Source organism: Phaenicophaeus curvirostris, chromosome 2 (assembly GCF_032191515.1).
Source record: "Phaenicophaeus curvirostris isolate KB17595 chromosome 2, BPBGC_Pcur_1.0, whole genome shotgun sequence".
In the NCBI taxonomy this organism is placed as follows: Eukaryota; Metazoa; Chordata; class Aves; order Cuculiformes; family Cuculidae; genus Phaenicophaeus; species Phaenicophaeus curvirostris.
This window is the reverse complement of record NC_091393.1, coordinates 78,970,666-78,985,733: the sequence shown is the minus strand read 5'-3', so window position 1 is coordinate 78,985,733 and position 15,068 is coordinate 78,970,666. Positions and strand designations below refer to the sequence as shown.

The window sequence follows — 15,068 nt, the reverse complement described above, 5'->3', positions numbered from 1 at the left end:
TATCCAGGCTATTACATACAAAAATACATTAACTTTGAAACTCCAAAGCTAAGACATTGAGATTTTAGAAATGTCAAAATAAAGGTAGACTGGGAACTTTGATTCTACTACCTTCTGTGAGTGCCTCTTCACATCACACAATTTATACATGCATGCAAAATAAATACACTTTTTCCTTCAGACTAATGAATCATTTGGTACTCAGGGTGAACTATGCTCCAGGAACCAGTTGTGGAGCACTGATGATTTATCCATGGTATACAAATCTTGTTTAGAGAGCCCAGAAGATGTTCAGTGAACATGATAGGGAATTACAGTAAGGAGGAGTATGCTGTCATGCATTAAGATGTTACTCTTTAGAAACAAAAGTGGTATATGTTTCGATCACAGGGTTCCTACATGATGACTTAAGTAAGTCATCCACCACCTTCCAACCTCAAAGCCATGCAGTTTCCCCACAGAGGCTGAACACAGAGCTGATAGCTCTGTGACTGAAGCTATTAAACATACGGTGCACGCAATTGCTTTGAAATTCTTGACCAATTTAAAATTGTTCCTGGAAAATATAGCACTTGGAGTTCTGGTAGGAGCAGACAGCACAGTTCACATTAGATTTTCTCAGTCTCCTTATTTTCAGAGTCTTTCAGAAACTAAACACACCTATCCTGCAGTCCAGATGCAATTTTACAATAACAATAGATGAAGACAGTTCTAATGATGGAGGAGGAAATGGGTTCTACACTGACATTTTTATCTCAACATCTTCATTGTTAAACATTAAGTAGCTGTTCTTATTTCCAAATAATTAAAAGTAAAAAGCTGAGTAAGGAGGCTGACATGCAGTTTAATGGAAAGAGGGGTGTTGGTCACATCAGCTGACTCAAACCTTGTCTGCAGTATAAGTCCTGGCACTTCATTCTGACAGTAATGATAGACAGAGAGAACCCAGATTGCTCATTGCATTCTCTGGATATAGTAACTTGAAAAAGTAACTGCTTGAAAGAGTGACTGTCCTCCTGCTGTGAAAACTACTCAATTCAAATTATTCAATATTGGTAGTTTGTTGTAAGGTTTCTAGTTTTGTTTTCTTCTTCTTGTTGTTTTCTTCCCTCTTAGCAGAGAAATACTTTTTTCCAACTCACATCAATACCCTGTAGCCCTGCTTTCTAAAGTATCTGGTCAAATTAGTGTTCATGGTAAACAATGAGGGAAAGTACACATCGAAATCTTCAATTCGTGTCATTGGTATCTGCATTCTGTGTTAAGAAATGGTATATTTATGTTTGCCTTTCCGCTTCTACTATTAATACTACTGGCACAACCGGACTGTCCTTTAGAATGATAGGTGTATGTTTACTACCTGGTAAAACAGCATGCAAAAGAACATTATGTCTAATATCACCTTCCCAAAAGATAATCCAATCAGGTTTAGAAATGGTGAACTTTCAAACTCTCGGAGAGGAGAAAGGTAGGAAAGTCAAAATAGTTACTAAGAACATTTCAATAATTCACACTCTCTCACAAATACTGTCAGCTTAGACATTCATTTTACCTTGAGAAGGTATGTGGGAATATTGCTGAAATCTACAGGCAACTTCAAGAGGAAGCGAGCTGAGAATTCTCCAGTCTGTGGGAAAAAAAGGTAGCATTAATGATACCAGGTGTCTAAAACAGAACCATATATTGAACATATTATCCAAAGAAATATGGATGAAATATTATCCAGAGAAATGTGTAAGAGTTCATACCAAACAGAAGGGTCAGGATTCAAAACAAGACTTCTCAATGGAATTACTGAAGAGGAAAAAATAATTAATAGATTTAACAGATGTTATATGAGAAATCAACTTAAAACCCACAAAATATCATTGCCGCAAGTCAACAGCAAAAAGTAGTGAGAATACAACAATGTGCATGACAGAAATCAGATTATATTTTGTTAGGCCCTAAGTATAGATGGATCTTGGCTATACTTGCTTCTGGACAAATTTCTGGCAAGACCTGCAAATGGTCAGAAAGTGAACCTAAAAACCTGACAAATTTGTAAGAGTGCACAGATAAAACAGAGGCAATGTTTACAAACATTGCAGGTATACATAAGAGAATTTGCATTCAGTAAAGTGAGAATGTATCAAAAGTGTCCTCTGAATAAATATAGAGGAAACAACTGAAGTAGAAGGTTTGTTTTATGTAATTTGTTTTCAGAATTATGGGAATCTTAACACCTAGACAATCATCTACTGAAAGTTTGCCAAGCATCCCCTGCACATTGCTCTTTTTTATGCATAATGTGCATGCAAAGGAAATGGAAAGGATTTCCTTTCTGTTTCATACACTTCCTCAAAACCAGACTTTGTCCACCTGGTTATGAAGCACTGAAGTTTATTCTTTTTGAAAAACAAATGCTTGCCTGATTTCCTCTGTATTCATTTTTTGTCATCTCCGTATTTTAATTCAGTAAAGTGGCCATACAGCGGGTATATTTATAATGTTGAATGAGCAGTACAAAAAGCATTAAACATTAGCTTTATCAGTTATGTACAAAAAAATCAGGATGCCTTGAGACAAGGTAGCCAAACTTTTTTCACTTTTAACACTGCCATGTCTTTGCATACTTATGCTACTCAGTTATGTGATAACACACCATTTTTAAAAAACAGTACTTCATTTTAAAGGCAAGGAGAAAAATCAAAGTTCTGTAAATATGCAATATTTGTTCTCCCATGGTTACACACATGTACTACTTCACTATTCCCTGAATATAGTTATATCTACCATATTTTCATTTTACTATCTTAAATGCTTTGCAGAGCCAAAGTGAGAAGAAAAATACTTTCAATGAGAATTGCATAATATGCAAATTTAACAAAGTGCACATAGATCTGCAGTGAATGTATATATTGTAATTCTCATTAAAAAGGTGAATGTAAATACTACAATAGATTTACACACCACCTTCTTTATCATGTATACAGCTGTACCTTGTGGTAGGCAAAAGTATGCAACACATCTAAAATAACAAAAGCGTCCATTCAGTAAAACGCAGCAGTGACCCATGGAACAGATGTAAAGATCTGGACAATAAACAGGCTGCCTGGGACCACGTTCAGCTTCTGAATATCTCTAAGGATGGAGATTCCACAATCTCTCTGAGTAGCCCATGGCAGTGCTCAGTCACCCTCAGTACTCGAGGTCTTACAAAGCACACAGATGTGAAAGGGATGTTTTTGAGGCCATAGCTTTACTATGTTTAGTAGATGCTATCAAAAGAACTCCATATAGATACAGGGACAGCTTGTCAAAGGCTAGAGCAACTCTTCAAGAAGACATCTGAAGTCTTAACACCTGTATTGATACTGAAATTCTGCCATACATCTTTGCAAAACAGTCAGCATGTTGCCTCACCTTTCAGTTCCTGTGCTAATCCATAAATTGCTTTGAGCTCAGTGTAAGGTTGCCACTGGCCATAAACCACCGGCCCACAAACCCCCATAGTGATGGGCCACAACAATTGCTATGCATACGGATGGAGAAAGGAGCTGGCTGAAAAAAGTACTGAAGGAAACAAGTTTGCAGATGCACAAGCCTCTCTGAAAAGGTACTGCAGGTTAAAAATCAATGGAAAATGGCATTCCAAAATGAGTAAGCTGCTATGCAGAGCATCTTAGGAATATAAATGACTGCTTGCTAAGTATATTTTTCTATGGTACTGACATGGCACAAAATTGAGAAGGAAAAAAATTCTACAGATCTGGATTACTTCAATCAATTTTACACCTAAAATAAGCAAACACTTAACCTCAAGAAACTAAGTACATATAGACAGAGATGCTGTATTAGTCAGATGTACAAAAAGCAATGCTGATATCAGTGCCAATTTGTTACTTGGTCTATGTACCAGGCATGAACTAGATATAACTCAATTCTATCACTAAACAAGAAACAAGATCTTGAATGCAACCACAATCTTTCCAAGGGTATCTTGCCAGTTACATCATTTGCCAAAAGGGTTTGTGTGCTGTTAAGTTCTAATCCACTCTGCTGCCAGCTAGCTCAGAATTGCCCTAAAAATTTGTCCCTGGTAGTCACACAATAGAGGTAAGGCAATTGCATATAGAAACACTATGCAACAAAAAGTGAGCATATATTACATTAAAGGCTCTGAAACCTTTCCTGATGACACTACTTGTGAGGACAGATGGCAAATTTCTGATGCGGTATTACTTATGTATGCAGAAAAATCACTGACTTCTTATGCACGTGTAACACAAATACTGCTTTGATGACAGGGCACTAGGTTTTAATTCAGACTGAAATGGACATTATAGACAATTATTCTTGTCTGGACCTAACTTCCAAAAAAATGCTGTAAAACATTTGCCATAAAATCCAGAAAATTGTTTCTGGTAAAATATCAAGTTGAATGAAGCGGGAGGGTCACTGAACAGATGAATGGCCTCTGATTGAAATATCAGCCACTCCAGAATGTGGAAGTAACTACAGACTTGCAGTCTAGATCTTTTACTTCATTCATTCAATATTATTTTGCAACGCATTACTTCCAAAAGTGTTCTGGAGAGGCAGGGAGCAGGCCCTGTCCATGGTGCTCCCCTCTCCAGCCCCAACCAGCTGGTCACAGCCATCAGGTCGAGTTAGATGAATTTCTGGCCACAGCACTGAGAGATTAGATAGCTAACGGGCATCTGTATCAGCTGGTACTCTGCCAATATGAAACTTGTAAGCTAGATAACAATTTGTCTATTTATCACAGATCTTAACTTGGACATCACTCCAGGAAATTAGAGGCCTCCTCTTTAAACTCCTTTTTTTTTTTTTAACTAACTCATACATTTAAGATGACTGTCTTCATAACACTGCATGAGGTTCATTCATAGATGATTGTTTCAGAAGTCTGCCGAGCCCCTAGTGATTCCTGAAACACTGCAACACAAATTTCAATGACTTAAAGACAGAGGAGATAACATGCAGTTTACCTCTTGCTTTTCAGATAAACACTGCTATTGCACTGACCATCATGACTAAGAAGACAGTTGTAAGGGACAGGAGGGAGAATTACACAAGTTAGTTTCATAGTTTTGGTTTTTAGGACAGTCGTAAACAAGCCTCTGCCTTGTATGTACCAGATTCATAAAGCCTCCAAATGAGACCATTGTAGTCTTCTTGATAGAGAATGTAAACTTTGAAAACAAAGTACATGCTACAAAAACCTCAAATAGCTCTGCAATGATTAAAAGAATTTGCCTCAAAATACGTTTACTGTATTGGATTATTTAAAAAAAATACAGATTTTCAAATGAAAAAAAAAGTTCTTTATTCAGTCACCAAAGACTGAGGAAAGATTCATAAGGGCTTGAGTGGATAAGGTTTTCCCACAAAAAAAAAGGAAAAAACCCACCAGTTTTCTACAGTCTTGAGTAGAGTTTTTGCAGCTGCCAAAAATTATGATAAAATCTAAGTACAGCTTAGAAAGCCTTCTGCATTTCAATAAACCAGACTGATGATATTTACAGATGTGGCAAGTAGTTTGTAATGCCAGCTATAGAGAATAACTTTTAAGAACAAATTAATTTCAATGAAGTATTCTGATTTATAATCATTTAAAAAGAGATCTAAAATCCTGAAATAAAATTTTACTTGTCTTAAAATAAAAAAGCTTAGATGACTTGTCTGCAAAATAAAAACAGATGAATATAAGTACTGTGAGCTGTAAAGTAAACATCCTTGCATCACCTGTAACTCAAGGATGTTAAGAATCACATAAGATTGAATTCTAGGTCTGGTGACAGGAATTATTATCAGTTTTCAGACTGCATCTATTTCAGAAGATACTGCTTCTGAAGGCCAGTATATCTTAAGAGTATGCTGTTGCTGAAAGCAAGAGGGTGACATATTCAGCATAAACACAATTAGATATTTCCTGATATCGCTTACTCCAAACTTGCCATGATAAATACACTATCAGCAGAAAAAAACTGATTTTTGCAAAGCTCGCTCTGTGGGAGAGATCAGTTAGGAAAAAAAATTACAAAAATAAAATCATGCAGTAACCAAAATATCTACATTGCCAAAAACTTCACTATAGAAGGCAGAGATGGTATGCATATATGCATGCAGTGTTTCTACACAGCACGGCACATTCCAAAAGGAGAAAGATACAACTTCAGGAAACAGGTAAGCCAGTTAAATGTCAGATTGTCATATGAAGATATGGCCCTATGAAGTCACTGCTCTAGCCCATCTCACCACCTTATGTTCTCCTGCAGAAAAATAGTCTTTTTTTTTTCCTCTCCAGTTTAGGTTCCCGAAACAACTCATCTCAGCTTAGAGAAGTGCGAGAGAGAGATAAGCAGCTACAGCTACCAAATGAGTCAACTCAATTGTAATGTGGAACCATACCCTAATACATCCTACTTGTAAGCAGGCTGATTTGTCTGGGCAGGGTGTCATTCCAGCAGTTGTTATTCTGCCTCTCAAATCTTCAGGGCTAATTCAAACTTCCACACAAAATTGTACCATGCTCTGGTAAATATTGTACAGACTTTTCAACAGTTCTCATCTCAAATCAGATGAACTAATATGAGGTTGAAAAACAGCTACTCATCTGTCCATTTGGTTCAACCAAGGTAGTGGAATGACAGCAATGTACAAGATAAGGAGTATAGGAAGTGAGCTGGAGTCAAATACACATTTTCTCCACTGGAAACATAAAGCATGGATAGGCACAGAAATAACTCAAGTTTTCCAAGAGCTGTATTTATTAAAATGTAAAGATCACTAAAAGCATTTAGCAGATATACTCTTACTACTTACCCAGTTGTTCTTTTTGCCAGCATAGATTTCCATGTTTTCTCCATACTGGGGCTCTTCAAGTAAAGTCTGATATTCAAACATGAGACGAGAGCTTTCACGTAATCGGCTGCACTGAAACTGGTGATACTGCTGCACAAGCTCCTTCACAACAAGCAAGAGGCATTCAGGGTTTGAAGGATTCCAAGAAGCCAAATTCTGTTGAATTAGAAAAGAACAGAGACCAAAATTGTTTAAAACAATAGAGAGACAAACACTACTCCTTCCATACGGATGCCAAAGGCACATAATGCATGTGGAAGCTTTGTGACAAAGCTAAACCATAATATTAAGTACAAAGGTTGTATCATGCTCTGGAGGAAACCCAGGTCAAACAGCAAAAAATCAAGCCTTAATGTCAAGTAAGGGTCCTGATAGAGTCCTATCAAAAAACTGGCAACGAGGCTACTGTTAGGCATAGATGAAACTACCATTCCATTCTTCCCTAAAATTATACCAAACTTGAAAAGTTTGAAATAAAACAATTAAAACTGATATGAAACATTTTGGGATCAGATAAATACAGCCTGCACAGTATCAGACTCAAAAAGCAGCCTGCAAAGTGAATATGCCAAATTGACACCAACTACAGAAATTACTCTGCTCCACTAATCAAATAGTGGATATAGTGTTGACAGCAATGGAGCAAATGGGTCCCCTTCTGTTGCCTCAACTTTGTGCTTTACTTCGTCTTGACTATCTCTTCACTAGAGTTACCTTGACTCAACCCTTGAACACAAACGCCATCTATACACAAGTCTCTTCAGCGTGTCGGGCAGAAGTTTTTATTACAAACTGACTGTATGTCAAGAAACACAGTTAACAGAAATAAAAATATTAACGCTATGATGATAGCTGTGTCAGCAGCACAGTAATAATGTTATCTCTCAGTTCAACTACTCTAACATTGGCTTAGATCAGCCTTCCATGCACAGTTAGTGTTATTCAGGAAGGGGTTTTGTGTTACAAACCATACCTAACATGATCAGTGTTGCATGCCTACATCTGGTTGACCTAGAATGGATCAATGTTAAGGGCAGATAAGAGCTCACTCTGTAACTCCACGCTGACAGCACATGAGACAGTTCTGATGCAAAAGTCCATATGCTTTGTACTTAGGTCCTCAACAGGTCTTCTTGATACAAGCTCAGGGCATGCAAACATAGTTGTGGCTTTTGGTCAGCTTTGAGTATGAGCAAAACTATTCTGCATTTCTGTATATCACATAGACATATGACAACAAACTACCTGCAACAGGATTTGAAATGGTATGGATTGTACAGTTAACATTAAGATCCTTAGAAATTGCAAAGATGTCTGTATTTTACAACTAACTGAAGATACAATACAGTAGCTTCAAACAATTACTTATCAGTATCTGAACGCAAAGTGATCACAGATGGCATGGCTACTTTTGTTCTGGAAGTTGCAGACATTTAATAAACAAATTATATGCACAATTTACATCCTTTGGCAAGGACAAAAAAAAGCATTAGCCCATTTTTGCCTCTTCAGTAGAAAAACTGCTTTGGTACATAGCACTTTCTGCAATGAAAGGACAGAAAATCTTTCTGTACTTTGAAGCAGAAATCTTAAGATGACCTTGTACTGAAACACACAAAAAATTTTCTTAGCCTATGGTAAGTAAATGGATGAAGCTAGATAAAAAAAACATGTCCTCTGAAAAATACAAGCTATTCATATTTTGTGTAAAATGAAAATAATAAATACAAGTGAACAGGTTGCACAGACAGACTGTAGATACTCAAAACTTGACTGGATAAGATCGTGGCCAACCTGCTCTAAATGAACTCTGCCCGGGCTGTGGGGCTGGACTAGATGGTCTCTAAAGGCTCTTTCCAACCTCGGCTATTTTTTGATTCTATGAAGTGGTTTACAAAAAGCTCAAACAGAAAGAGAGGACCTTATCAAATCTACTTGTAGTGTAATCTCCAACTATGTGGCTATTTCTGTTAAAAAGGCATGTAAGTTTTACTATCTCTGATGACTACAGTTCACGATATATCGCTTTGGAATGGTTTTATACAGATTTCAGTATATGTGTATGATGGCTTAATACTTCAAGCATTTCTCTTTCCACAACTTAATATTTGTTTCCTGCTGAGGTCATATATATCAAGATGTTACCAAAATTAATTTCTCATTTTCAACATCATCACTTAAAACATACACATTTAATTTGTCAGTGAAAGCAACATGAAATATGCATTGCTTCCTTGAAAATCTTGCTTTTTCTTGGAGAGAAAAAAAAAATCAATAATGTTTACTAAGGCAGTTTTATCTCAAATCTTACCACATGATGTTTTTCCTGAAGTTCCCAGTCCTGAAGGGATCAATTTTAAGAAAATGTCATCTACATTCTACCCATTCCCTCCATGCCTTCTCATTTCAGTTAATAGCTACTAAATACGCAAAGAAATCTGTGTATGTACTACCTACACACAGAAAAAGAGAGAACAAAATAAAAGAAGTTTGATTTAGAAATACAAACCTTTTTCTATCTCATAAACATGGGGTTTTGACCAATGTCATGACTTTCAGCAGCATGATTAAAAATTTTTGAATGACTATGGCTGGCAGAGCTACCTTGATTCTCTATGCATCACCCACTTCTGTGATTAGGATGAAAAGTATAAATTTCTGTCAAACACAAAAAAAGAACGTGGTTGGGGGAAATAGTTTTGGAAGGTGGTACTTTCATTCTTCAGAAACATAGACATTGGTTTTGCTTTGATAAAAAAAAAAAAGAAAATCTTAGAGTGTGGATGGAGCACTCAGGGGAACACTTTCCTCTTGAGTACAGATTTGTAAAAGATCTGATGTTTATATAATTTAGAGATTTACCCAAGACTGACAGGCTCAGCTTAAGAAACGCAACAGGACATAACTGCTGATCACAATTTCCTTTGTTTTACACGAATGAATGAACAGTTCAATGCACAGTTATGGGATTAAATTGTACTCCTATTCTCATGCTTACAGTGATTCTGGTAGAAAGCGCTGTCAGTGTGAGTAAAATGCTGTCCTTGAACTTCAGCCTTTAGGAGCTACCACAGTGTCACAGACTCCACATTTGATCATGGCATAAAGTAGAAGTACTTTGTTGTTCCTTTTCCTCCTAGATAGTAAGAATACCTACTAAATGGCAATATTATCATTGCTATATTTTAAAGGGTAAACTATAATATATTCTGGAGTAACTGGTGAATGGGAGAGCTACTAACATGTTTCATTTAAGTTCCTAACTACACACTACAGAATGACCAAAAGCCTTGTTCTACTTTGTTTACCATCCACAGGTGGTAAAAATTTATTCCCAACTTAAACATATTTAAACTTACCCAATTCTACAAAATACTAAAGAAAATTTTTCGGGTAGATGGCGTCTTCTAGGAAACACATTTTTCTGTCCTGCAGTCTGAAACCAGACTGTGTATAACCTTAAATTTCCTGTTCCCAAGCTGCTGCTCAAATAAAGCATTTCCAGAAAGCCAGAGGATGTAATATGCCAGTACGTATTGATATCAGCCAGACAAGTAGGAATAACCTTTCCTCCTAATGACATTGGTATAACACAATAGAAATGTTCTGTCAAAGGAAATGACCAACAATATTTTAATAACTGACCTAAATGCAACTGAACCTTTTGTTTTTTAAATAACATTACACTACAGAGAAAAAAAAAAGAGCAAAAGGAAATCCATTGTCATCAGTCCAGCATGAAGCTAGAGTATTTCTCTCTTAAAGAATTCAAGAACACTGCATTAAAACAGTAGTTATGCTGCACTGCCTTAAAGCTACAGGAATTAAAATGAATTATTTGACTGCAGGATCCTTATTAAATACCTTTCATTCAGTAACTAAAGACTAAAACAAAGTATGAACTGCTTATAAAAACAAATCATGTGGAGAAAAATTCAAGTAGCTACCCAAAACATACATCAATTACAATGGATTTTCACTGATGAAAGAGTAAATATACAATGGTTGCACAAATTTTCTGTAACAAAATTTGTAATTTAAATAAACATTATTTTTTCACTTGGGAATTGTATTATTGTAGTGCTTGGAATTTGGCAATTGGCCACTACATTTCTAGTCATTTTGTTAACTTTGCAGAAGTGCTGTTCTTGTCAGAAAATTTAAATTCATAAATTTTCACAAACACTTCTGAATACAATGACATAATTACATATGAAATTTCTTTCTACATATCTTTCTGTGCTGCTTATTTGCCCTAAGCACTAGGATCATTCACCTGAAAGAACTCTGAAACCATTTAATTGTGATACAATTTCAATAGTATATCAAAATATGTGCTACACTGTTCTCTCAGTTTCAAATAGTACCTTCTTTAATATTCCTTCTGGTTTTGAAATCAAAGACAAAGTAAGCAACTACCTGTAACAAAAACTGTTGAAACTAAACTAAAGCAGAATTCGATGATTATCAAGGTGATTCCTTGCAGAATGTCTTAATCACTTCAATTTTATAATGATTTTTCTGAAAAGATGCAAGGAGGTTGAATAAGGCTTTGAGCAACCTGATCCAGTGGAAGGTATCCCTGCTCATGGCAGGGAGGTTGAAACTAGATGATCTTTAAGGTCCTCTCCAACCCAAATTCTGTAATTTGTCACTTTAGGCAATGAGAGTAGTGTCCCTGCAATAGTAAAATGATCTCCTTTAGAGATAGAATTTTATGTAGCAATGTAGTACTGTGTTTGTTCTAAGATTTTGGAAATTGTTTTAATCAGCAAAATCTTAAATTAAAGACTCTGGAGCAAAAAGAAGGAGTAGCAGCCTGTGTGCTTCACTTTGATTGTTTGCCTGAAGGCTCTATTCCAAATGTAGTGAATACAGCTTTTTAAGAAAGGGTATTTTAAAGAATTTAAAGCATTAGATGAGTACAGCAAGCTTCAAGTGTTTCTGTGTTCCATGGCTTCAAATTTTGCCACAAAACTCATATCTGCATAAGAATTATGCTCTGAATGTAACTCAAAATTATAAGTTTCGGCTGTTATGGTCTCAGAAAAACCCTGGAAGTAAGAAAACACACATAACCTTATTTTTCAAAGACAAACTGTTGAAGCCTGGCAGGTATGAAAAATCCAGTTGAAGAAATAACCAGCAAATATGTATACAGCAAGTCTTGTGTCTTTCTCTGGCTCCTATCAAAATCTCCTTCTCGTCTGCTCACCAGGACCTTCAATTTTGTTCCTGATGAAACTTATACATTCACATCATTTTACCAAAATCACATGCATGCTGAAAAGAGAGGGTTTTTTATCATAAATTTGATAGGAATGGTTGGACTCAATGATCCGGTGGGTCTCTTCCAACCTGGTTATTCTATGATTCTATGATTCTATGAAATTGCTATAAAATTGCAATTAAAATTCATTTTATATTAAAAAAATTAGCACACTGACTAGGGTACTGACAAAATAAGTCACTCAATAAATCTTTCTCAATTTGAAATGAGATTTCCACAGACTTTCCAGAGAGTTAATCAAATTTTACAGAACAATCACTAATGCATTTATAATAAAGAAATCCAGAATTGGATCCAATTCCTTTCCTTGTTTGCCAACAGATATCTTTAAGTGAACTCTGCAGTGTAAACTTTGAGTTGTTCAGATGTTAGCCAGATAGACTGAAAGCAGCTCACTGTCCGACAACACAGAATTAAGAATCGACTCAAACTACGCATCTGCACCTAGTTCTGCATTTGTGCCTATCGCACATGAAGGCTTACATGCACACCTCAGATTGGTTATGACCATTTTTAATGTTATCAGGATATCATGGAAGAAATTACCTGCCATTTCTCAGCACACAGATGTTCAATTAAATAATTATTTTCTGTCTGGACACTGCTCACATATCTCTCCATAATCTCCACTAAAATTAGGAGGAACACCACACTGCAGATCTTGAGTTCCATTTTTTAACTGGTTTTTAGCTTGGCCATATTGCAACTTGTATAACTTTCATTTTCTAAATAGGTAAACTGTTACCTCATCTTAAGCGGTTTGTTTTAGTAGCAGGTTTAGTAGCATCAGAAGACAACTACATATTTTCTTGTGAAGACAAAAGCCTGGTAATGCCAGCTGTCATGGCTGGCCTATCCTCATTTTTCCAATTGAGGAAATGATTCAAAATGCTCTACAGGAAAAGTAATGGAACGAGAACTTCCATATGATAAAGACCAGACTCCAGAAGCATCGCTGGCTACGCAGTTGTAGCTACTGTCATGCAGAAAGTGGCCAATAATTATTTACCTACCTGTGAATAAGCAATTCAACATAAGGAATTTGAATATTCCTTTGTGGCAGAAGCTTCCCCGGCAATTGCTAACTTTTTTTATTATTGGACTAAGTTTCAAGAAAAGGTATTTGGGAAAATAGTTATCTAGACCTTAGAGTAATTAATGAATAGAATGCACATCCACTAACTTTGCCCTCCACCTCACACTGTGTGGCAATATAGACGAAAAAATAATATTTGGTTATTACACAGAGACTAGTAGACCACAGACACAGACAGACCACTGTCTATACTGGAGAAATCAGAAGTGAAGCAGGACATCAATTCAGAAGATGTGCCAGATATTAATTTAAACAAGCTTACCAAAGAGCATAATTTTCACTGATAAGTGTAACCTCACAGATTTTGTAGGGGTCCAAGGTCAATCTTAGAATTCCCTGGCTCTTGATCCTGTCTCCCAACAGAGGGTGTCTGCATAGCAAGTGAGCAGTTTGACAGGAAAAGCTTTTTGGACCATAAGACATGATCAAAGTGTTGAGAAAATGAATTCACTTAAAGTCTGTATAAGAAGGCAGAGTAAAGGTATTATAAGGCCACCTACAGAGAGTGTAATTTAAGCCATTTCAACAGTAACTCATTCAAATGAACAGCAATGACACCAACTGGATGTCAAAAAGAGACAAAGAAAACTTGCATTCAGACAGTACCAGTTTTAATGAGATCTTTGTAGAGGTGAAGCAAGTGAAAAACCCCCACAAAGTAGCTTCTCAGCCCTACTAGGGAAGACATGCAGATTTTAGCTTTCCAAAGTAGCCATACTTTTCAACTATTGACAAAGAAACCACAATAAAGTTTTGTTCTGGAACATTTTGTGCTCTGCAGTCTTTCCTTTACCCTTTGAGAAAGCTAATCAAGAACCTATGCAAACAACTCAGTGTCGTGACTACCTGTTCCCTCTTTCGTCAGAACATAATGGACCTAGTGTTCCATAAGCAGCTAATTCATAGCCTCCTTCACAGGTTATTGCTTATTTCATAATTCCAGGCTATGCCTGCAGCAAACTATAATTCTACACTATCTGGAAGAAAATGTGATAACAATTTCTAATTGATTTGAAGTTGTTTTTCTTTGAAATGTGTTTAAATATCCAGGTTGCCAGAATATCTTCCAGGAATGTGATTTTAAAGAAGACAGATTGTAACTGTTTTTCCTGGCTATACTACAGGAAACAACAGCAAGATCTTATTTTAAGTTAGTGCACTTCTATATTTCTAACCAGGAAAATTAACTTTCACGAGAAAATGTCAGTAAACAAAACCTCCCAAGCTTGTAACAGTGGTAATGCATTTCTATAGAATCTTTCATCCAGAATTACCATAAAAAATAATGTAAGTACAGATTTGCATTTTGTTTATATCTCTGCACACCACATGCACAAAACTTCGATCCTACTGTGGCCTAAAATCTGTACCAAGATAAGTTTTTACCTGAAACGAGAAAGATCACACTGTGATATAAGCACTTAGGCTCCATTTACAGAGAAGATACGGATCCAGTGGTTACAGCATTAATCTAGAAACTGGGATATCTGGTCTCAGTCCTTGCTATAGTTTTAATGGACCACCACAGGGAAAATTGTTCACAGAAAAAGGCACAGGATAATTATCTGCCATATGCTCACATCTTTCTATCAACAGATATTTTTCACAGCATTTGCAGGGCTGGAGTGTTATAACAACTTCAAAGGCTTCAGTTTCTTAGCAGCCAGCACTTAAACATCCTACAGGCTGCAGTTTCAAGTCAATTATTGTAAACCTACATGCCATCTACTTGTCATCGTATTTTCACAAGTTCTTCATATTCCTCTCCCCCAAAACACCACTGGAACAACTTTCTGGAGTGATCTGCTTTAA

General features: G+C 36.3%; 1 protein-coding gene across 2 annotated transcripts in view; it reads right to left on the bottom strand.

Moving 5' to 3' along the window:
• Nucleotides 1–15,068, bottom strand: part of BABAM2 (BRISC and BRCA1 A complex member 2) — a 178,466-nt gene that overhangs the window by 118,106 nt on the left and 45,292 nt on the right. The window contains exons 5-6 of one of the 2 annotated variants that reach the window (XM_069852612.1): nucleotides 6,832–7,026; nucleotides 1,553–1,627 (exon numbers count right to left, since the gene is read on the bottom strand). In XM_069852612.1, coding sequence (XP_069708713.1) covers nucleotides 1,553–1,627; nucleotides 6,832–7,026 — 270 coding nt within the window. The remainder of the gene's footprint in view (nucleotides 1–1,552; nucleotides 1,628–6,831; nucleotides 7,027–15,068) is intronic. The other variant, XM_069852613.1, reaches the window with a different exon arrangement.